This window comes from Amblyraja radiata, chromosome 10 (genome assembly GCF_010909765.2).
Source record: "Amblyraja radiata isolate CabotCenter1 chromosome 10, sAmbRad1.1.pri, whole genome shotgun sequence".
Lineage (NCBI taxonomy): Eukaryota > Metazoa > Chordata > Chondrichthyes > Rajiformes > Rajidae > Amblyraja > Amblyraja radiata.
In genome coordinates this window covers 38,842,670-38,868,336 of record NC_045965.1, presented here as the reverse complement: position 1 = coordinate 38,868,336, position 25,667 = coordinate 38,842,670, and the positions used below count along the sequence as shown (strand labels likewise).

The window sequence follows — 25,667 nt, the reverse complement described above, 5'->3', positions numbered from 1 at the left end:
CCAGAGCACACTAGGGAAGCCTGCAAACGCAGGATTGATTGCAAGTTGCTGGATCTATGAGATAGCTGCACGACCTGCAGTGCCACCCACATGTATGATAAGTGGATCACCAAAGGGCAGGCTTTTTTGATCACTGCATCAGTGTGAAGGGACCAGGTTAAGTTGCTGCTTATATAGATGTTGAGAAACATGAAGCTGTTTGCTAGCTCTAAAGCAGCTCTGATGATGACGGCAAGGTTGAGTTCAACCCCTTTTTACCCATGAGTCAACAACCAACTCTTTTGTAGTAAATCACAGTAACTCAGCGGGTCAGGCAGTATCTCTGGAGGACATTGATAGGCAACGTTTCAGGTTGGGAACCTTCTTCAGACTGATTGTAGTTGGGAGGAGAAAGTTGGAAAGGAGATGGAGAAACACAAAGCCCGGCAATTTTCCTCTGTTTTTACTACATGAAGAGGAGGGAAGTTGGGAAAGTTAAAGGGGATGTTTTGAGGACAGTCCATATTACAGTCGAGGTAGTCCCAACACATTTAAAGGTAGATAAATCTATTGGGCCTGATCAAATATATCCAAGGATACTGTGGGTAGCGAGATAAGAAATTGCAGAAGCAGTGGCTGAGATATACGAATCATCATTTGTCACGGGTACGGTACTGGACGACGAGAGGATGGCTAATGTTGTGCCTCTAATTAAGGAGGGCTGTGAAAGAGATTGTGGGAACAATAAGCTTAACATCTTTGGTAGAAAAGTTACTGGAGAGGATTCTGGGAGATAAGATACACATGGATTTGCAAAGCCAGGGGTTTACTAGGGAAAGTCAGTATGGTTTTGTTTTGTGGGAGATCATACTTCCCAAATTTGATTGAGTTCTTTGAAAAAGTAACTCAGATTGATGATGGCAGAGCTGCAGATGTAGTCTACAAGGACTTTAGCAAAGCCTTTGGTAAGGTGCCATATGGAAAGCTACTCTGGAAGGAGAGAGTGCACAGGATCCAGGGAGAACTAGCTAACAGGGTAAAGAATTGAGTTAATGGTAGGAAACAGAGGAACGTAGTGCAAGGTTGCTTATTGGTTTGTGACATGTGGTGTTATCAGAGATTAGTGTTACGCCCCTTCACTATTTGTCATTTACATCAACAATTTAGATGAGAATGTTGAAGGTATGATTAATAAGTTTGCATTGACACCAAAATAGATGTTATCATAGACTGTGAAGATGCTTCTCCAACAGTAGCCTGGTGGTGAAAAGGTATTATCGCAAATGTTAGTTAATTCATCACCTGCTGTGAACTAAATATGACAATTGTTCAGAATTCAATATGATTATACAAATATGACTTACAGTGCCCTCCATAATGTTTGGGACAAATACCCATCATTTATTTATTTGTTTGCCTCTGTACTCCACTTCAGGTGCAGCGGAGGTTCACCTGCACCTCCTCCAACCTCATCTATTGCATCCACTGCTCTAGATGTCAGCTGGTCTACATCGGTGAGCAAGTAGGCTTGGCGATCACTTTGCCGAACACCTCCGCTCGGTTCGTAATAACCAACCTGATCTCCCGGTGGCTCAGCACTTCAACTCCCCCTCCCATTCCGAATCCGACCTTTCTGGCCTGGGCCTCCTCCATGGCCAGAGTGAGAACCACCATAAATTGGAAGAGCAGCATCTCATATCTCACTTGGGCAGTTCGCACACCAGCGGTATGAACATTGACCTCTAATTTCAGGTAGTCCTTACTTTCCCCTCCCCTTCTCAGCTCCCCCTCAGCCCACTGGCTCCACCTCTTCCTTTCTTCTGCCTGCCCCCCCACCCTCACATCAGTCTGAAGAAGGGTTTTGACCCAAAAAGTTGCCTATTTCCTTCGCTCCATAGAAGCTGCCTCACCCGCTGAGTTTCTCATTCTGGGAACTTGTCGCGGACTCAGTATGGTCGCCGCAAATTTTTGTCTACCTCCACAATTTGAGACTTGTGACAGAAAAAAATCACATGTGGTTAAAATGCACATTGTCAGATTTTAATAAAGGCCATTTTTATACATTTTGGTTTCACCATGTATAAATCACAGCAGTGTTTATACATAGTCCCCCCCCATTTCAGGGCACCAAAATGTATGGGACTCAGCAATGTCATGTAAATGAAAATAGTCATGTTTAGTATTTTGTTGCATATCCTTTGCATGCAATGACTGCTTGAAGTCTGCGATTCATGGACATCACCAGTTGCTGGATGTCTTCTCTGGTGATGCTCTGCCAGGCCTGTATTGCAGCCATCTTTAGCTTATGCTTGTTTTGGGGGCTAGTCCCCTTCAGTTTTCTCTTCAGCAGATAAAAAGCATGTTCAATTGGGTTCAGATCAGGTGATTGACTTGGCTACTCAAAAATTGATAATTTTTTCGCTTTGAAAAACTCCTTTGTTGCTTAGATGACTTTTTAGGCAAGTGCAGGAGACTCTGCGTTTGCCACATGGTCGTCACATGTTAGCTGGTGGTCTCTGGTGAGTTTCCTTCATGGTCGCGAGGAGTTCCCTCATTCTGGGAACTTGTCGCGGCCTCAGTATGGTCGCCGCAAATTTTTTAACATGTTGAAATTTTTTCTGCGACTATAAATTGGTCGCCATGGAGATAATCGATAATCCTGCAGTCGTAGGTGTAGTTGTAGTGGGGTCGCCATGTAGTTGTAGGTAATCGAGGTAGTCGTAGGTATTTTTAATCGCCTTTGCTGACCGGTCATTTTCATTGGCTCATTGGGGGAAAAAAACTTAAGCAGTCGTTTTCAGAACCAAGGATAACCGACCGGTAAGGTTAAATGTCCACCGAACTTCACAGCTGTGTATCTCTGGCTTATTAAAAGTTGTCTGGCTTCTTAAAAGTTGTCTCCACTCCTTCTCCCCGCTTCCCTCCTCACCCCCCCCCCCCCTCCCCTCCCCCCTCCTCTTCCCCCTCCTCTTCCCGTTCTTTTAAAGGTTTACTGTACACTGTGCTTGCTGTCTTAATTACAGCACCAACCTTCCCGTTCATCACGATGTGTGTCCGTATCTCCTTGGCCCTCCCCCCTGGCCTGGCCCCCGCTTTTGCGATGTGTGTGTGTGTGTTCCACTCTGACAGTCGCCGTTCCAGTTCCCGGTTTTTCAGGCGACTGCCGGCAACTTGACAGTCGCCAGCAGTCCGAAAAATTGCCTAAGAAGGACAGGCCCATTACCAGTATGTTTGGGATCATTGTCTTGCTGTAGAATGAACTGCCGACCAATGCGTTTTGAGGCATTAGTTTGGACTTGAGCAGATACGAGTATGTCTAAACAGAATTCATTGTGCTCCTACCACCAGCAGTTGTATCATCAAGGAAGATAAGTGAGCCAGTACCTTCAGCAGCCATACATGCCCAGGCCATAACACCACCACCACCACCGTGTTTCACAGATGAGGTGGTATGCTTTGGATCTTGGGCAGTTCCTTCTCCCATCCACATTTTGCTCTTGCCATCACTCTGATATAAGTTAATCTGTAACCTGCAAACTGTGACCTGGCCATCCTATTTTTGCGGCTAACCAGTGGTTTGCATCTTGCAACGTAGCCTCTGTATTTCTGTTCATGAAGTCTTCTGCGGACAGGTGTTTGGGGATTTTTGGGGATTGACAAATCCACACCTGACTCCTGAAGAGTGTTTCTGATCTGTCGGACAGGTGTTTGGGGATTTTTCTTTATTATAGAGAGAATTCTTCTGTCATCAGTTGTTGAGGTCTTCTTTAGCATGCCAGTCCTTTTGCGATTAGTAAGCTCACTGGTGCTCTCTTTCTTCATAATGATGTTCCAAACAGTTGATATTGGTAAGCCTAAGGTTTGGCTGATGTCTCTAATAGTTTTATTCTGTTTCTCAGTCTCATAATGGGACTTTCATTGGCACAACTTTGATTCTCATGTTGATAAACAGCAATAAAAGTTTCCAAAGGTGTTGGAAAGACAGGAGGAAAGACTAGGTGCTGAGAGCTCTCTTATACCTGCATTAAGGGCGCAATTAAACACACCTGAGCAATACCTGTGAAGCCATGTGTCCCAAACATTATGGTGCCCTGAAATTGGGGGGGGGGGGGGGGGGGGGGGGGGGGCATACTATGTATAAACACAGCTGTAATTTCTACATGGTGAAACCAAAATGTATAACAATGGCCTTTAATAAAATCTGACAATGTGCACTTTAACCACATGTGATTTTTTTTCTATTACAAATCTCAAATTGTGGAGTACAGAGTCAAATAAATAAATGATAGGTCTTTGTCCCAAACATTATGGAGAGCACTGTATAATCTTGAACAGTCTGTGGAACAGCTCTCCCAATTTAAATACTAGTCCCCAGATGGTCTGGAGGAGGATATGAAAGGCCAGCTGGGAGCAACAGCCTCATATCCACATCTGCACTGTAGGACATGCAGTGTCCTGTCTAGTTTTGATATTTCTATAAACGTAACAATTTCATATATCTGAATGCAAAGCCAAGCTATTTCAGAGGGCAGATACAAGGAACTGCAGATGCTGCTTTAACAAACAAGTTATATCGAATAATAGGCAGCACCTAGGCAACATTTCGGTTCGGGACACTTCTTCGACTGATTGCAGCAGTTGGGGGGGGGGGGGGGGAGGAGGAGAAAGCTGGTTGAGAAGTGGAGGCAGAACAAAGTCTGATAAGCTACAGGTTGATACAGGCAGATTGTTGGATAAAGCCAAGACATGAAAAGATAAAGAAGGTGAGAAAATGATAGAAGTATGAAATTTGAAGCTAGAGGAAGAAATATAAATGGAGTTGGGGATGGGAGTGGGGTTGAAGAGAGAAATGGGTGTACATACAGGTAGGGCACATAGAAGAGAGGGGGAAAAGGAGGGTGGGAATGGGGTTGTTTACCTAAAAGGGGAGAATTTCATGTTCATTCTATTGGGTTGTAAGCTACCCAAGAGGAGTCACCTTATGTGATGTTCCTCTAGTTTGAGTGTGGCTTCACTTGCAATGGAGGAGTCCCTGGACTGAAAGAGTGTGGGGCATCATCCTGGCAATGGAGGAGCGTTCAGTTCCACTTGGGTAGCTTACAACCAACGTTATGAACATTGAATATGCCAATTTTAGATGAACAAACCACCCGTCCCCCTCTCTGGGTCCCACTTGTATGTGCATCCATTTCTCCCTTTCCACTCCCCTTATCTGCTTCCACCTATATTCATTCCTCTGGCTTCATATATCATGCATCTTATGCCCGTCTCACACTTTTTGCCGCCAACCTTTGTCCACCCATCTAAATCCCCACCCCCCCATAAAACACCATCACCATCTATTACTTGCCAGGCTTTGTCCTGCCTCCCACCTCTCTTCACGTTTTCTCTCCCACTACTACAATCAGTCTGAAGAAAGATCTCAGCATAAAACGTCAACTATATACATTCTCTAGAGATGTTGCCTGACCAGTTGTGTTACTCCAGCATTTTATGTCATTTCAGAGAGCAGTTAGGAACCACTTACATTGTTGTTCTCTAAAGTTGCATGTCGATCAGACATGATAAGGGCAGCAAATTTCCTTCCTCAAAGGCTATCAGTAAAATTATTGACACTTCCTAAAAATTCTGGTGTTTTCTTAATCACTATTATTAAAATTAGCTTTTGATTTTATTTTTCATTCCAGATTCCTGATGCTGGAAATCCATTTGTTAAGGGAAGAAGCTGTGGTCAAGAGATAAATCAATCTCAGAACCTATAGCTTGTGAATATGTGGAAATACTGATAACTGAGGACATTCAAATCAGTCACAATTGTTCGATTCACAGATCAGTATCAGAGCAAGGAATATTGTTGCTGCAGTGACCAAGTTGCCAGATACGCGGGCTCTCTGAAAAAGCCTACTGAATAGTCTTTTCATCTATCCCAATTATGTCTCATTTGTAAATTTACTTTGGCTGATGTCACTCAGTTGCTTTGGTGCCTTTGTGCCAATTATTGCTCTGCAGCCTTATTTTTCTCAATAGTTTAAAAGCGGTCAACTGTTAGGAATCTTCCTGGACGTGTTTTTGTGGTAAAGTGATGGATTAAGCAGTTCAGCAGGCAGAAGAAGAATAAATTGTATTTCAGTTTGTGTAATTCCCATGTCTCGGGAGCCAGTCCTTGGTGACGGCTGACACTGATGATGAAATTCACCAGCCTTCAATGCACCAGTCAAGCCTGTGGTCATTTGAGAAAAAGAGTATTTGAAGACCTCAGATTTGACACAAAACATATGGTCTACCAGGCAACTAAATTCTCAATTCTCCTACATGTTAGTCTTTATAATGTATCTAAATGTAGGAATAAGGAAGTTCTGGTGAAATTGTATAATGTCTTGGTGAATAGCACTGAGAGTATTATGTACAATTTTCGCCTGCTTATCCAAGTTGTTTCCCTTGGCTGAAGAGGTTAGAACCAAGGGGCAATGTATCAACATAAGGGGAGATGCATTTAGGACTGACTCGGAAATAAATCTTTAAAGGGTGGTGTGACTTTGGAATTCTCTAGTCGGAAGGCTGTTAAAAAGAGAAAATTAGATTCTTGGACATCAAAGTATCAAGGGATATAAGGTTTAGGGTTATCATTGTCAAGTGTGAAAATCTTTGTTTTGCATACTATCCAATCAAAGATAATACTGTACATAAATACATTCAAGCCAAATAGGTAGAGCAAAGGTGAATATACAATGTGCAGAATTTAGTTCTCAGCATTGTAGCACAGCAGTTCTGGAGACAGAGTCCAATGACTGCAATGGAATAAATTTGAATCGACAGTAAACTAGCTTATGGAAGGACTGCTCTGAATGCCAGCAAAAACATTCTAGCAATACCGAAATTAACATTATATGAATTCAACTGTTTCTACAGAATAAACATTGAAGGGCCTGTCCCACTTAGGCGATTGCCGGCGACTGTCATAGTCGTAGCAGGTCGCTGAAAAACCGGCGACTAGACCTCCCCTACGACAATGTCTACGACAAGCCACAACAACCTACCACCTAGTCGACGGCAAGCTACTGACAACCGGCAACCCATTAGGACGTCCACCTACGACCATACGTACGACCACCTAGGCGACAACCTACGACAACCGAGGTCAACCTACGTCCACCCGCAATAAGCTACGACAAGCTACCCTGTCGGCGACAAATGAAGACAATTCAGTCGCCGGTACCTGTCGCTGGTTGACGTAGGTAGTCGCCAATGGAATTCACCGAAGTCAGCACCGGTGACAACCTACAACAGCAACTATGTCAGGAGAAGTCAAGATACGCTCATTGGCATCGACCCACTGTCGCCGACAGTCGCCAAAAATGTTTGAACATCCAGCGTCGACAGACACTATGGATCTTTGGGCGACTGAGACTACTCACGACCCCAGTGACCATGTGGCAACAGCCTAAAAAATAGCCTAAATGAGACAGGCTCTTAAGATTATAATTGTACAGTATATCTAGAATGTGATCTCAGCATAATACCCCCTATATGCCTACTTCTGAACACTTCACACAACTACTGTAAAATTGAATTTTACTAAAAAAACAAAAAGCAAAATAGTCAGTTTGTAAAAATATACTGCATCCAGTCCTGATTATATTTCATGTCACTATACATATTAGAATTAGCTAAGTTATTTTGTACCAGGCAGATTATTTTTTAACTCAACGTGTGTACAGCTGCTATTGAAATAGGTTAGTAAAGTGCTGCACGAACATGTGGGTGGCGGGATACAAGTTGGATGAGTACCTTGACTTGGACTACGTTTTTTAACGCTCGGTGGAGATGTTCTTCTGTCTTCAACCATTTCTTCAGTCTGTAGATTTTCTACAAGGATGTTCCATTTATTAGCAAGGTAAGAACAACTTACGGGACGGCAGATGGCACAATGGGCTAAGTGTTCGGCTGGCAACCGGAAGGTGGCCGGTTCGAATCCCGCTTGGAGTGCATACTGTCGTTGTGTCCTTGGGCAAGACACTTCACCCACCTTTGCCTGTGTGTGAATGTGTGTGAATGTGTGTGAGTGATTGGTGGTCGGAGGGGCCGTAGGCGCAGAATGGCAGCCACGCTTCCGTCAATCTGCCCCAGGGCAGCTGTGGCTACAGAAGTAGCTTACCACCACCGAGTGTGACTGAGGAGTGAATGAATAATGCGATGTAAAGCGCCTTGAGTATTAGAAAGGCGCTATATAAATCCCATCCATTATTATTATTATTATTAACTTAAGGACAACATTAAACTGCATAGAACGTAGAACAGTATAGCACAAGAACAGGCTCTTTTGTCTAGAATGTTGAACATTGATGGCCGATGTGGGCAAGTTGGGCCGAAGGGCACTGTATCACACTCTGATGCCAAGACCATCTCTTATCTACTTGCACACAATCCATATCTTTCCACCCGTGCATATACATATCTATATAATTAAAAGTCTCATCTGGACCACTTCCTGTCTGCACTGTATATTGATTTTAGAATACACGCTACCCTATATCGCTGTGATTTTTAACCATCTTACTCACACAGTCCTCCTCCGCTGAGCCAGCCCCGAGGATTTTTCTCATCGATGAAAAATAAAAACGTCATGGGTGTTTAAAAAACCTTGAGATCAGCTGATTGGTCCTCTCGCCTGTCAATGAATGCGATGAAGGTAATGCCCCTTCCAGGGGGGCAGGACTATAAAACCCCGGATGCCTGGACATGAGTCAGTCACTCTGCAAGATCGTGAGGGAGAGGCCACGACTGTCATTCTAAGCTGTGAATCAACTGAACTGTGAGTCTGCAATGTACTTGCAATAAATGATTTGTTAGCCCTTAATGACAATGCCATGAGTTGTTTGGCCTGCTGCCCTGTCTGTGCTTGAAAGTACAATGCTTAATTGAAAATGAAATGACAATGCCATAAGTCGTTTGGCCTGCTGCCCTGTCTGTGCTTGAAACTGCAATGCTTTATGAGGTCCGACTGTGTTTGGAAGGAATAAATGCTTTAGTAGGCCCGACTGTGTTTCAAAGGAATAAATGCTTTATTAGGTCCGACTGTGTTTGAAAGGAATAAATGCTTTATTAGGTCCGACTGTGTTGGGAAGGAATAAATGCTTTATTAGGTCCGACTGTGTCTAGTCCAAAAGTCCCGCTCATTTTGTGACTTCCGCTTGGTGGATTGATTGCGTAATTTCCGGTGAGTGCAAAGGTCGTGCTGATTGCGTAATTTCCGGTAAGTGCAGAGGTCACGTTGATTGCGGAAGTACCGCTGACTGCGGAAGCCCCACAGTGGAGATGCCGCATTCAGACATGTGAGTAGATTCAAGAAAGTTTACTGTCATATATGTGTGCGTGTGTGTGTGTGTGTGTGTGTGTGTGTGTGTGTGTGTGTGTGTGAGTGAGTGTGTATGTGTGAGTGTGTATGTGTGTGTGTGAGTGTAAGTTTGTGTGTGTATATGTGTGTGTGTGTGTGTGTGTGTGTGTGTGAGAGAGTGTATGTGTGTGTGTCTGTGTGGGAGTGTATGTGTGTGAGTGTGTGTGTGTGAGTCTGTGTGTGTGTGTGTATGTGTGTGAGTCTGTGTGTGAGTGTATATATGTGTGTGTGAGTGTGAGTGTGTGTGTGTGAGTGTGTGTGTGTGTGTGTGTGTGTGCGAGTGAGTTTATGTGTGTGAGTGTACGTGTGTGTGTGAGGTGGAGGGTGTGTGTATGTGAGTGTGTGTGAGTGTGTGTGTATATTGGAATTGATGAAGAGGTGGAATATTGCGTTGGGGGACCAGCCCTCCCATGTGAAACGTATCCAAAAGTCTCTTAAATGCCATCATTGTATCTACCTTAATCATCATCCCCGGCAGTGCATTTTCTGGCACTCACCACCTTCAGTGTGAAAAAACTTGCCTTGCACAGCTTCTTTAAACTTTTCCCCTCTCACCTTACAGCTAGGCCCACTAGTATATGATTTTCCATCCTGATAAAACAGTTCTGCCTCTAATAATTTTATATAGATCTATCAGATCTATCAGATTTTCCAACAAATATAATCCAAGTCTGCAAACTTCTCCCTGTAGCTAATGTCCCCAATATAATTCTCATATACCTCCTCTGCATCCTTTCCAAAGCCTCCACATACTTTTTGTAATGGGGCGATTAGAACTGCACGCAATACTCCGAATGCTGCCTAACCGAAATCCTATAAAGCTGCATTATGACTTCCTGACTTTTATACTCAATGCCCCGACCTATGAAAGCAAGCATACCATATACCTTCTTTACCATTATCTACTTGTGTTGCCACTTTCAGGGAGTTATGACCTTGGTTTCCAAGGTCCCTCTGTGCATCAATGCCATTAAGATTCATGCAGTTAATTGTATATTTTCCTCTTACATTTGCCCTCATGAAGTGCAACATCTCACATTTGCTCAGATTAAACTCCATCTGTCATTTGATCATTTCCGTAGCTGACCTATATCCCACTGTATACCTTGACAGCCTTACTCACAGTCTGCGACCCCAGCAATCTTGGTGTCATCTGCAAACTAACCTGTCTCTGTTTATGTCCAAGTCAATTAAATATATATAGCCTGTATACTATCCTTCCAGAACAACCCTCATTCTTTTATTACTCCTGTGCATCTTAATCTGGATCAGCCTACCATTGGGGATTTAATCAAAGGCCGTACTAAATCCAAGTAGACAAAATCCACTGCCCTACCCTCTGTCCCACTTACGCGTCCTTGGCTCGCAAATTACGCGACCTCGTGGTCGCTTGAGGCGTACGGGCACCGTATGGCCGCACGGGGCCAGTCCCACTTAGAAGCGTGGAGGGGTATGGAGTTGTGCGGGGGCGGTCCTGACATCGGGCGGGGCTCCAAAAATCATGCAGTGAACAAAATCTTTGCGCGCCAACGGCCTGTCGCGGAACTGACGGTGAAAGTGGAACAGGCCCAAAACCTTGGCGCGATGCAACGCCTCACCTTCAACAGCAGCAGAAGCAGGCAAACAATCGCCGAACTCGGCCTGGGGCTCACAGCCGTTACGGTCCGGATCCGCCCCCACTTCTACTCCCAGAGCGGGGCCAAGAAAATTGAAGATAGACACAAAATGCAGGAGTAACTCAGCGGGACCGGCAGCATCTCTGGAGAGAAGCAATGGGTGACGTTTCGGGTCAAGACCCTTCTTTTCAGACTGAAGAAGTCACCGATTCCTTCTCTCCAGAGACCCTGCCGGTCCCGCTGAGTTGCTCCAGCTTTGTGTCCATCTTCAAATGACGTCACGCGCTCCAGATGGCTGTGCGTACGCATGTAACGCGCCTGACCTTCGCTCGACCGTCTCGGCTCAACGCGACCACGTGGTCGCGTAATTTGTGTGCCAAGGACACGTAAGTGGGACAGGCCCTTTAGTAAGATATGTCCTGCCATATACAAAGCCATGCTGACTGTCCCTAATGAATCCATTCTCTTCCAAATGGGAGTAAATCCTATCCCAAAGAATCCTCTCCAATAGTTTCCGTACCACTAATGTGAAGCTCATGAACCTATAATTCCCTGGATTTTCTCTCTACTTCCCTTTTTAAATAAAGGAACAACATTAGCTACACTTCAATCCCACTGGACCCCACCTTGTCCCAATTCAAAACAATCTCAAAACTTATGGAGTTGTTAATATTATCCCCAAAATGCTCTCCCAGTGAAACATCATTTCCCAACACAATTTCCACTATATTCCCTTCTCAGGTCAGACTATCCACGTACTGATTCAAGGAAACTCTTGGTTGCACTTTATTAATTCCGCCCATCTAAACCTTTGGCATTCAGCAATCCCAGTCAATATGTCGGGTTATAGTCACCCACTAAGACAATCTCTTTCGGTCATCTTTCTATATATCTGTTCCTCTATTGCCTGCTTGCTATTGGGGGGGGGGGGTCTATAATTTGCACATTATGCTCAACGATCTCAGAAGAAACAAACCAAAGCTCTTTTCATTTTTAATCAATTATCTACCATATAACCATATAACAATTACAGCACGGAAACAGGCCATCTCGACCCTTCTAGTCCGTGCCGAACACATAATCTCCCCTAGTCCCATATACCTGCGCTCAGACCATAACCCTCCATTCCTTTCCCATCCATATAACTATCCAATTTATTTTTAAATGATAAAAACGAACCTGCCTCCACCACCTTCACTGGAAGCTCATTCCACACAGCTACCACTCTCTGAGTAAATAAGTTCCCCCTCATGTTACCTCTAAACTTCAGTCCCTTAATTCTCAAGTCATGTCCTCTTGTTTGAATCTTCCCTACTCTCAGTGGGAAAAGCTTCTCCACGTCAACTCTGTCTATCCCTCTCATCATTTTAAAAACCTCTATCAAGTCCCCCCTTAACCTTCTGCGCTCCAAAGAATAAAGCCCTAACTTGTTCAACCTTTCTCTGTAACTTAGTTGCTGAAACCCAGGCAACATTCTAGTAAATCTCCTCTGTACTCTCTCTATATGCCAATGTATAAGAATTATTAATTTTAAATAAATGCACAAGAGCATTTGATTGCTTATTCTGATATCATTGGGTATAAAGTGCATATTATAATTTTATACAACAGATTTCTATGCTTTTTGAAAACCAAGTGTATTTAAGACAGTGAATGGGAAGTCTACATGGCCGTGTTTGCCATGTGAAATAAGCATAAATATGATCAGAATACTTCAGTGATATCTTGATGACAGCATTTAGATTGCTTAGATATTTCCAGTGTTGGCTATGTATGATAATTTCTATGCATATGGAATGCAATTTTCTAGTCAGGGATCGAATTGCAGATGTAAGTAAAACCCATTAAAGTACTATGATCCCACCACAGAACATAGGCCATTGTCATTCAGATGGGCATATTTCCTCTGATCCTATTCCTCCCCAGTTTCCGGTGTCAATCTCCTAACTCCATGTCTAATTTCTGCTCAAGATCTTTACGTGGGACCATTTTGGGCCAGAACTTTATTCCTTGGAGTGCAGAAGACTGGGGTATGATCTTATAGGGATGTGTAAAATCATGAGGGGGATAGGGTGAATGCAGAGTATTTTATCCAGGATAAGGGGATCAAGAACCAGCGAACGATAGACACAAAATGCTGGAGTAACTCCGCGGGACGGGCAGCATCTCTACCAGAAGAAATTGGTGACGTTTCGGGTCGGGACCCTTCTTCAGACTCAGCATTTTGTGTCTACTTTCAATTTAAATAGCATCTGCAGTTCTTTCCAACACAAGAACCAGACGACATAGGTTTAAGGTGAGACTAGCAAGATTTAATGCGAGCCTGAAGGGCAACGTTTTCACTCAGAGGATGGTGTGTATAATGGAATGAGCTGCCAGAGAATATATATGCAGAAAGTAAATAGTTAAACACCAATTTTCTTTTTCAACTTGCCTTTCTTGACACATGTGCAGAGTTGATGTGACTTTGCTTTGTGGAAAATTGCAAGATAGACCATTTTCCAGGGACACAACCCCCATCTCATACCCCGGGGGCATTGCCTGCAATTAGCGATGTGTATAGTGATGCATAAGTGCACATCAAAACTCTGGTAATCTGGCACCGCATTGTTTGTAAATCCTCATTGTTTGGCATATGACTCAATCGTTAGTCTGGAGGTACACAAAATTGCTGGGGAAACTCAGCGGATGCAGCAGCATCTATGGAGCAAAGGAAATAGGCGACGTTTCGAGCCGAAACCCTTCTTCAGACTGAGTCTGGAGTGTGAGCTATAGGTCCAAAGTGTGAGCAAGTATGCAGCCAGAATAAGAGTCCACTGTCCTTGTCTACTTTCCATTGTCATTACACTCGCCGGGTTCACCAGAAATTGTATTAACTGTTATGTGACATGCAAAAGAAGTAATAATCTGGAAAATCTGAGCATCCTGCTCTGTAAAGGTGGGTGCAGATTATTTGAAATTGACTTTACCTGGATATGGACTTAGGTATTTGAACTTTGTTGTACGTTTTTTTCTATCTTTCTCCGCAGCTCTCATCTGTTCATTTATTTCAATGCAGCATTGAATAGCAACTGGAAAATAATTGTAATTGCATACTTGTACAAAGAATAGAAAATACATCAAATATTTACTTCAGTGCACATTAAAGGTACAGATAATTATCAATTTTTTAATGTGAGCATAAATGTTGAGCTGTGATTTTCATGCTGATCATGAATGGATTTTTGAACAGAAAGTTCAAATTATATGCTTTTACATCAGATGCTACCTATATTAAATATATCAAAGATGTTTTAAATGGCAAATTTGTGGAATGCATTATATATTTTGAAAGTTCTGGAAGCTCCAAAATGAAATAAGCATGATATTCATTGGAATCATTTAAAGATGTTTGTTGGCAATTGTCATGGTAACTGATGTTGTATTGAAATGCATCGTATGTTGCAGAAAGGTCACAAAAGTAACAATAAAAGTGGCAGATGTTGTGGGTAAGAATACAAAAATGGCAGAATGAGAAAGCATGTTTGTATTCAGTGGTGCTTAAAGTGCATTTATGCGGATTGAGCTAAAATCTGACATTGGCGATGAGGATGGGATTAGGAAATGTGTTGTTCAACTTTTGAGGGAGACATGATGTTTGATGGAATCGAAGCAGCTGGAATTAGGGGGTTGAACTCTTTTGACCCGAGTGGGGAAGCGAGTTCAGTGAGTGCATGTTGGGAAGCACGGTCAGAGGAATTTGATGGCAACACAGACAACCTGGGACTGTTTGTTAATGGGGCAATGTCGGTGCAGCTCATACAATGGAGAGCATTACTAATGTACAGTGCTGGAGCTTCAGTTTGGGAGACTTTCAAGGCACTTCCAGAGACAGGAGGCAAATCGGAATATGCTATGGCTGTTGCTGCTTTGTTGGAAGCAGTAATGCGGTGCAGACAAATGCTACATTTCAACGACATGTATTTTGCCAGGCGGTAGAGAGAAGGGTAAACATTGCTCAGTTTGTCACAAGATTGCATCAAGTTTCTGAGGGCTGCAACTATGGAGCCGAATTGTCATCATCATTCCGTTTTGAAAACCATTTGCTTTTGGCCATGTTTAGCTTTAGTTTCATCGCGTCATAGTCACTGTGAGTATCTAGATCTTGGTTGGGGTTGTTCCCTGAAAAACCATTAGGAGCTCTACAGTCATTATCATCAAATTCTTCTTTTACCCCTTTAGTTGCACAAATGCTGCACTCTGGAATAACCTCCACCGACTTGCTGATTCAATAAGTGCCGGAAGAGCCACTGCGGTATAGGGACAGGTGACACATCTCCTGGGGAGGGGATAGTTTGGGTGGATAGGGTTGAGTGTACCAAGGTGTTGCGGAAGGAGCATTCTCTGATGAAAGCGAAAAGGGATGGGAAGATGCGACTGGTGATGGGATCACATAAGAGGTGACAGAAATGTCAGAGGATGATGTGTTGGATGCAGAGGCTGTTGAGTGAAAGGTGAGGACCAGGGGAACTCTATCTTTCTTCCATCTGGAGGGAGCGAGCGCAGAACTACGCGAAACAGAGGAGACGCGGGTGAGGGATCCATCTACAACACCAGATAGAACGCGTCATCTTGGGAGCAGATCCGGTGGAAACGGAGAAATTGAAAGTGGGGGAAGGCATCTTTGTGAGAGGTAAGTGTAAAGACGAGTTGAAACGCACTAAGTCTTCACTGCTATTTTATTACTAATCACACACATTACTATTCATACACATTCCTATTCATACACATTCCTGCCCTAGCTGTCCGTGGTCTGTCACCGGAGCTAGAGAGCGATCTGGAGGTGGGGAGGTTACAATTATACTGGTGATATGGGGAGTGGTTAGTAGTGGTGAGGTCACTGTGTTAAAGGAACATGCACTAGTCTACAGTAAGTGGGGGGAGGAAGACAAGAGACAAGACATGACAAGAGACATTTATTGTCACATGCACCAATTGGTACAGGGAAATTTGTGGTCACCATACAGCCATACGAATAAATTAAAGAACACAGAACACGATAGTCTTTAACATAAACATCCCCACAAAGCGGTATCAAAGTTTCCCACTGTGGGGGAAGGCACCAAAGTTCAGTCCTCCTCCTCTGTTGTCCTCTGTTGTTCACCCGTGGTCGAGGCCTCCCGAGCCCTCCGTTGTCGCCACTACGGGTGGCACGATGTTCAGGCCCGCTCACCAGGATGATGGAACTCCGATGTCGTAACGGGAAAACATCCTCAGCGGCTTGGACCTCCGAATTGGCCACTTCTTACCGGAGTCTGCGGCTCCCGAAGTCCACAGGCCGAACTTAGTGGAGATTCACGCTGGCGGCCCCCGGCAAAGGGATCCCAGGACTCCGCGATGTTGGTCAGCTCCGCCCGCGCTGAAAGCTCTGCAAACCACAGCTCTGCGAATTTAAAGCTGCAGGCACAACACTCCGGAGCTTCAAACGGCGATCCAGGTAAGGCATCGCCTGCTCCGCGATGTATCCAGCGCTGCACCGCTGCTGAAGCTCTGGTCCGGTCCCCGGTCTCCGGCAAGGAAGGCCGCGCCAATCCAGTTGCTAGGCCGCGAGGAGACGAGGACGCGACTCGGAGAATAGTCGCGTCCTCGCCAGGAGGTGACTGGGAAACAGTTTCCCCTTACCCTACCCCCATCCCCCACATAGAAATACTAAAAAAATCCTCCAGAACATACTTTTAACAAACAAAAAATAAAAAAAAGATAGAAAATCAGACAGGCTGTAGGCAGAGGTTGCCATCATGCAGCGCTCCTAGTAGCCATTGTAGGAAGTGTAGTCCAGTTAAATTACCGTGTCAGTACATGCTTAAAACTAAATGCCTGTTCAGGGCTGAACTGCATATATAAAAACTTATTGGGGTGACCATTTAGAAGAATGTTTCCTGATCTTTCAGTTGCTCCTCATTAATTTTTATTTTATATTTCTGCTGCTGTCATATGAATATTCACATGCAGGTAATAACTATTGTATAAAAGTACTGGATTTGCATCATGTCTTTGTACATTTAAGCCAAGTAATTTTATAATGGATCAAATGTAAAATATACAAGCAAAATATACAGTATTGTATGAATGTGTGTTCGGCACGGACTAGAAGGGTCGAGATGGCCTGTTTCCGTGCTGTAATTGTTATATGGTTATATGGTTATAATGTGGGTAAACAGTGAGGTAGGAGTACCTGGACATGGACCTTGGCTTCGGGTGCTTGGTGTTGACCTTTTGCTCCCCTCTGCTGCTTTAGTTTGTTCATTTTTTACATTGTACCTTCGACCATTAACTGGATAGCAAGAATAGTTGTCATTAGTATTACCATCATTCTTTGATTTAATCAAACATATGTTGGATGGATTATTCAAATATTGATTCATTTGCTTCTTATTAATACATTTCAATTTTAACAAAAAAAAAAATGCCTTTGAGTTCAAGATTAATACTGCTGGAAAATAATCTTTTAAAATAGGAATCCCACTTTATGGGATGAGACAATCTGAGTAAAGAATTGGGTTGGTTTGGGTCAATATTTTGTTTCTGGAATGTTGAAATGTCTATTAGGTGCAATTAATTCTTTGTTAATTGAAAATACACATGTATTTTAAATAAGATTCGTGCAGCCATAATGTGCAATCATAATGTGTAGAAATCTATCAAACACAGATTGGACTGGCTGGTGATATAACATTACGCATGCTATTAAAATAGGCAAATTAACATGACACACTAAGCACAATCCCCACTGCAAATGTGCACTCTATAATTACATATTTTGTGCTATATGATTTTATGTATTACTAGACCAAGTGCGGACCCGTTGGGCTCGCTCCCCGAATGCAATATTCCACCAAACCGGCTGCCGCGTTCAAAGTTGTGCCGTTGTCGGCTGAAATTAGGTTAAAGTTAATAAAGTGAATAGAGGGCCCATGGAGGCATCTGTAAAGTAGAAGGAAATTTGCCCATGGAGGCATTGGGTCCCCGTTGTGAGGCCAGGCAAGTCAACACGAGAAAAAAACATGGCGATTTAAAAAGGGAAGGGTGGCAGAGAGGGAGGGGGACAGAGAGGGAGGGGGACAGAGAGGGAGGGGGCAAAGAGGGAGGGGGGGGCTGACAGGGAGGGGAAGCAGAGAGGGAGAGGGGGCAGAGAGGGAGGCGGGGCAGAGAAGTAGATGGAGGGGGTTAGAGATTGAGGGGTGGGGGGGCACGCGGCGTCACAAGGGTGAATATCGTCAGTGTGAATATCCCCTGGGGAGGGTGTAGTGCGAATAATCCGGGGGGGAGGTGTGAATAACCCGGGGAGGGGAGGGAGGGTGAATAATCCGGGGGATGCGGAGTGTGAATAACCCAGGGGGGGGGGGGGAGGGGGAGGGGGAGGGGGGAGGGCTTGTGACGTCACTTGAAGCTCGTGGAATATTGTGTGTGTGAAACGGGCTCCGAGCCGAGCCATCGTGCCCTCCCACCTCATTGTGACGTCATCAGTGGAAATCCAGAAATTGGAAGTGCAAAGAGACTTGGAAGTGCAGGATTCCCAAAAAGTTAATCTGCAAGTCGATTCGGTAGTAAAGAAAGCATATATACAAAAACAGGGATGTATTTCTAAGGCTCTATAAGGCATTGGTCAGGCCAAATTTGGATGATTGTGAGCAATTTTGGGCACCACATCTGAGGAAGGATATGCTGACTCTAGTGAGGGTCCATTTACAAGAATGATCCGAGGAATGATATAAGATGAGCGTTTGACGGCACTGGGCCTATATTCGCTGGAGTTTAGAAGAATGAGCGGGGCCCTCATTGAAACGTACAGAATAGTGAAAGGCTTGGTTAGAGTGGATGTGGAAAGGATGTTTCCACTAGTAGGAGAGTCTAGGATTAGAGGTCATGGCCACAGAATTAAAGGATATTCTTTAAAGACGGAGATAAGGAGGAATGTATTTTGTCAGAGGGTGGTGAATCTGTGGAATTATTTGCCACAGAAGGCTGTGGAGGCAAAGTGAATGGTTATATTTAAGGCAGAGATATATGGATTCTTGATTAGTATGGGTGTCAGGGGTTATGGGGAGAAGGCAGGAGAATTGGATTAGGAAGGAGAGATACAGTAGATTAACCGTGATTGAATGGCCGAGTAGAATTGATGGGCCGAATGGGCTAATTCTACTGCTATCACTTATGATCTTATGAACATTTGTGTGCAATATATCGTTAAATACATCAATAAAAATCAGAGTAAGAAAGCAAAAGGAGCCATATAGAGCCTGTGTGAAAAGGTTACCCCTCAGATTCCTATTAGATCGCTCCCTGATTGAGGAGATTCAGCATGTGAACAATTACTCTCTTGAACAGGTGTACAGCACAGAGCATTTGATGGTTGCATCTGGTTACATCAGTAGTTGCACTGGTTGCATCACAGCCTGGTTCAGCAACACGAATGCCCAGGGATGAAGATTACAAAAAGTGGTGGACACTGGCCGGTTCATCATGGGCACTGACCTTCCCACTATCTAAGGGATCTATAGGAGACGCTGCCTCATAAAGACAGCCACATCACCGTGGCCACGGTCTCATTTCACTCCTGCCATCGGAAAGAAGGTATAACAGTTTGACATGGCTTGCGAGAGTTAGCTATCTCTATGCATCTTAGGACATTCACTACCTCCTCAAATTTAATATGTCTGTCCTCAAGACATCTGCATTAACTTTTCTAAATTCTCTGGTTTCATGACTTTCTCCGTGGTAAAAACAGAGGAAAAATATTCATGAGCATCTTGCTGTGCCTCAGAGCCAGGTCTGATGCCACTGACTTAACTGCTGCTGCTACTCTTTTCTGAACGGTCACTTCCACAACTATCCAAAAGGTGTTACCTGGGGTTTCGAGGGGACTGGCCACAAAGGATTCTTGCACACTTCGCCTACATCCTTGGGTATGACCATCTAATTTTAATACCTATCCATGAAACCCCTCAGTGTCCTGGACAATCCTGAGGTCATTTAGCCAGTTTCACTTCCCTCAGCAATCAGTCAAGAGCTGCAGCTTCATGCACATCCCACCTGTGCTGAGAGACATTGGAAGTTTGCCCTACTGCCAGCATGCTGCAGGAGGAGCATACAAGTGCTCTAACTGCCACCCCTACTACACTTAGGACCCAAGACCTTACTTTATCTTGCCATCAGCCTCTGTTCAGTTTCCTCACCAAAGCCTCTCAGGCTAAAGTCTTAACACAGCACTCAGGGTCTTTCAAAATAGCCATTCCTGAATGAACAGTCTGCTTGTACCCAACTTCCTTTTATATACCTCTGGAAGCAGTCACTCCCGGCTACGAACGGCTTTTTAAATCTCCCACGCGGCTCCTCCTCTCAACTGTTCACTTATCAGTGAAACTGCCATCATTATAATTTTCTGAACTGTAACCTTGTCCTTTTCCCTATGTACTCAAAATTCTGAATGTGTGATTTGAATATTGATCAATTTAGTTAATGTTCATAAGTCATAGGAGCAGAAGTAGGCCATTCATCCCATCAAGTCTACCCAGCCATTCAATCACGGCTAATCTTTCTTTCCCTCTCAACCTCATTCTCCCGTTTTCTCCCCATAACCCTTGACGCCCTTACCAATCAAGAATCTGTCAATCTCTGCCTTAAAAATACCCAATGACGAGGCCTCCACAGCCGTCTGTGGCAATGAATTCCACAGATTCACCACCCTCTGGCTAAAGAAATTCCTCAATTCCTTTCTAAAGATACGTCCTTTTATTCTGAGGCTGTGCCCTCTGCTCGTAGACTCTCCAACTATTGGAAACATCCTCTCCACATCCACTCTATCCAGGCCTTTCAATACCCGGTAAGTTTAAAAGAGGTCCCCCCTCATCTCTCTAACCTCCAGCGAGCACAGGCCTAGTGCCGTAAAATGCTCATCATATCATTAACCCAATCATCCCGGGATCATTCTCGTAAACCTCCTCTGGACCCTCTCCAAGGCCAGCACATCCTTCCTCAGATAATGGGCTCAAATTTGCTCTAAAAGTTTTAAATATCTTTTAGATTTATTAGATCTTAGTTAATTGAAAATCCACACATATTTACATTTGGTTAAATGTAGTGTAATATGGGCACAACCTCACCATACTCATGTCTCTGACAATAAATTTGAATTTAACAAATACTGCTCGAACTGACTGCTGGTATAACATATTAGATATTACTAAAATATGCGACAACATTATAAGCATTCAAGATAGACACAACATCGGGAGCCTGGGACATCTCGCCGAGATCACCAGTGGTGGAGCTCCGTCCAGCGCGGCCTGTCGGCTTCGGAAGCCGCGGTCTCCGGTTCCAGGCATCCCAAGCCGCTGAGAGGCTTCTCCCTACGCTGGAACACCATCACCCAGCTAGAAGGGCCTGAAACATCGGGCCCCGTAGCGGCGACCTCAATAGGCCCGACTATGGGTGTACAAGGGGATGGGGACTGGACTTTGTGCCTTCCCTCACAGTGGGAACCATTGTGGGGGGATGTTTTTATGTTTTATGTTAAATTTCTTTATAATGTTATGTTGTATTCTTATTAATGTGCTGCCAGGGCAACTTGAATTCCACTACACCAATTGGTGTATGTGACAATAAATGAACTTTTGAACCTTTGAAGTAATTTGAGTTCACTGTACCTTAATTGGTACATGTGACAATAAACTGACCTTTGAACCATTGAAAATGGACAAGTAACTCAGCGGGACAGGCAGCATCTCTGGAGAGAAGAAATGGGTGACGTTTCAGGTCGAGACCCTTCTTCAGACTCGAAACGTCACCCATTCCTTCTCTCCAGAGACGCTGCCTGTCCTGCTGAGTTATTCCAGCATTTTGTGTCTACCTTTGGTTTAAACCAGCATCTGCAGTCCCTTCCAACACATTATAAGCACTCACCTATCTCCACATTGCAACTATACTCTATCATTCTGCAATTTGTGTAGAACGTGCACACATCACAGATTAAGCCAACCAATGAAATACATTTAATTTGTAGTATTCGAAAACCAAAATTGCATCACAAGATAATTTCCAAAAGTACACCACAACTAGTGCGCATTGTGCACATATTTGAGCTGGTCGTGTGAGCAACATAAGGGTACCTGGATATGGCTCTTGATTGTTGGTTCTTGAAGATTCTCTTCTCTTTACAGTTTCTGTGTATTTATTTTCCATAAATGAGTTTTGTCTATCAACTGGATAAGGTAAATATATATATGCTGGTGAAATCTTGATTCTTTTAGTGAAACAAATATTTATATCATTTGATAGTAAATGTAGTGCCCATTTCCAGTTTTACGTTAAGTGTGTGAATTTAGAGCCGATTTAAAGAAATTGTTCATACATAGGTCTTTGAGCATTCATTGTAAAGTACTTTGCGTTTGCCCATATTAAGCGTTCCATGCTTTTAAGATTGCAGATTTTTTTGGATGCATCATATGCTTTGACAGTGATGCATACCTGTATCATGGGTTCATGAAGCTCCCATTTAAAAGAAACATAATTATTAGAATCAATTTATGAAGTTCTGATGACAAAATGCAGGTAGTCACATAAACTCTATCTGTCTATATTGGTTCTTATTCTCTTCTTATGTAGATCCACAGGATTGAGAATGACTTGCTTTCACTCTGGCATTGTGGGTTAACTTTTCACTTATTTCAATTGCTTCTCATAGACTTTTCATATTTTACTTTATAAAATACTGGTTAGGCCATACTGGAGAGTACTGTATGTAGTTCTGGTCACCACACTAAAGGCAGGATATGATTGCTCTGGAAAATATGCTGAGGATACCAGGATTGGATTGGAGCTATGGGGAGTTATGAATAGGCTGGACTTGATTTCAATGGAGCAAGGAAGACTGAAGGCTGACCCGATATAATGATACAAGATTATGAGAAGCATAGATCAATCAGGTGGAGAGTCACAAACATTTTTCTCTGCTATCAAAAAAGAAGAGGGCATATGTGTAAGGTAACAGGAAGGAGTTTTAAAGGGGTTCTGAGAGGAATTTTTTATAAAATCAGCGTGGTTGCAATCTGGAACACTGCCAGAGGAGATGTGGAATGTTTCGGAGACATTTGGATGGACACTTAAAAAGGCAAGTGTATTGAAGGGTACAGTTCTATTGCAGGCAAATGGGATTAGTATAGAAGGGCAAAAAGGTTGGTTCCCATGGGAGGAAGAACAAAAGGGGAACTGGCACGGGGGGAGGAGGGGGATTTGTAACTTTGTAAGCGCCCTTCATGGGTGACTATTGCACACTTTGGCTAGGTATGCAAGCAAAAAAATTCACTGTGACTTGTCACATGTGACAATAACGTTTTTATTCATTGTGGAATTTTCAATACGCATTTGGAAATATTTTGTCTCTTTGAATCCCTATTGTGAGTAGAACTGTATCCTCACTTAACATTAGTTGAACTGTCCCATTAAGGGCTATAATATGCCTTCTCAACTATCTACAAAACTATCAGCTGCAGCCTATACACTGTGGGTATACATTACTGTCATTACTACAAAGGACAATTTAATATAAATATCTCAAAATTTTTACTCTGTAAAATGTTCATGGTTTCTGTATGTATAGAAAGTAAGGAGATCAATTTTACCAAATTGCAATTGGAAATAAATTGCAATTGCAAATGCAATTGCAAATAAATAAATTGTAATAAATTAGTGTATTATTAAAAACTAGAACAACAAAGCCAAGTGTTGAAATTTAGGAAGATACATTATAGCATGCTAGATATCCTTCATGCGTTTGTATACATTGCTGCTTGCTTAAGCCATATTATTATTGATGAAATGTTGAACGGGTGTCTATTTTAAATATGCAAAGCATATAATAATGTTAGTTGTTAAATGTGTAGATTGGGTAAGGTAGAAGAGTACCTGCACATAGACGTTTACAAATAATGTTTGCTATCCTTCTACATTCTTTTGCTGCTTTTTCTTCTTGCTTTTCTACAATAGGGTTTTGATCAGCTGCTGGATAAAAGTACATAATTGATGTCACATTATTTTGAATCTGAATGGTATTTACTTCATATTAAATAGACTGATAATTATCAGTTACATGTGCAGATAAAAAAAAGAGCTTAGATTTTCCCCCCCATTCTTCATACCTAGATCTTTGAGCAGAAAGTGCAAATTTGGCATATCTGCTTTCTATTCCGATTATCCTCTGCAGTTTGGGGTATAAAATAAATGGCATTTTATGGGTTCCAGAATCTCCCTCCAGAAATAAGCATGAAGTTTATTGGAATATTTTAATCTTATGCTTACACAACATTTAGATAGCTATGTAAATTTAGTGTTTCAAGAAACAAATGATTTGTCAAATTATGAGAAATAAAATGTATTTTTGGGTCCTAATCAAACTACATGTGAAAGCTCACTTAGAAGAATGGTTTCCTCTTTTTACATCACTTGCCATGAATATTTTCAATTATTATTTTGTTTTGGCTGCAGTCATTTGTATTTTCAAGTGCCTTTTGATAAATATTGTGTAACAACTATAAATGTGACCCAATAGACTCCCAATGAGAATCATCTATCATTTCTGTCTGAAAAGAAAAACACAATTAATTTATGGTGGAGTACATCTTGGATTCAGGAAATGGCCAAATGGATAGGTGGTAAAATGGCACAGAGTTTGCCTTTAACCAATTTTGATCCCAACTTTGGTAGCTTTCTGTGTGAAGTTTACATGTTCTACTTGTGACCACAGATTTTGCTCCAGTTTCTTCCCTTAGGCCAAAGACATGCAACAAGTTGTAAACACTGCCCAGTCCATCATCGGCTCTGACCTCCCTACCATTGAGGAGATCTATCGCAGTCGCTGCCTCAAAAAGGCTGGCAGCATCATCAAGGACCCATACCGTCCTGGCCACACACTCATCACTCCGCTGCCTTCAGGTAGAAGGTACAGGAGCCTGAAATCTGCAACATCCAGGTTCAGGAACAGTTTCTTCCCCGCAGCCATCAGACTATTAAACTCAACTTAAACAAAAATCTGAACTTTAATAGCCTATTGCACTTTATCTGCTTATTTATGAGTATATATATATATATATATATATATATATATATATATATATATATATATATATATATATATATATATATATATATATATATATATATATATATTCAATGGTATATGGACACACTGATCTGTTCTGTATTTATTTATGCCTATAATATTCTGTTGTACTAAAGCAAAGCAAGGATTTCATTGTCCTATCTGGGACACATGACAATAAACTCTCTCTTGAATCTTGAATCTTGATTGGGAGGTCAACTGGCTATAGCAAATTGAGATTACTGTAGATGGTGCTTAAAGATCTTTACGGACACAGTGAACAGAATGCCTTATTTCCATGCTGTATGAATTAGCATCTCTACAATTATTATGTTTTTTGGAATATTTTAGTTATGTCCTGATGGTAACATGATTAAATAAACGTCCTGCATTTCATTCCCATCTGACATCGACAGATTAGGAAAAAAATTATGTAGTATCGCTGAATTAACAAATGAGGATACCATCTAAATGCTTTGACTTTTTTTATTAATATGAAGATAATTCTGGTTGTAATACAATCTATATAATTAAAACTCTAATC

At 42.7% G+C, this 25,667-nt stretch overlaps 1 protein-coding gene across 3 annotated transcripts in view; it reads right to left on the bottom strand.

Moving 5' to 3' along the window:
* Positions 1-25,667, bottom strand: part of LOC116977805 — a 143,443-nt gene that overhangs the window by 30,025 nt on the left and 87,751 nt on the right. For all 3 annotated transcript variants that reach the window (XM_033028573.1, XM_033028574.1, XM_033028575.1), the window contains exons 12-15: positions 23,932-24,003; positions 22,137-22,229; positions 17,204-17,302; positions 13,959-14,060 (exon numbers count right to left, since the gene is read on the bottom strand). In XM_033028573.1, coding sequence (XP_032884464.1) covers positions 13,959-14,060; positions 17,204-17,302; positions 22,137-22,229; positions 23,932-24,003 — 366 coding nt within the window. The remainder of the gene's footprint in view (positions 1-13,958; positions 14,061-17,203; positions 17,303-22,136; positions 22,230-23,931; positions 24,004-25,667) is intronic.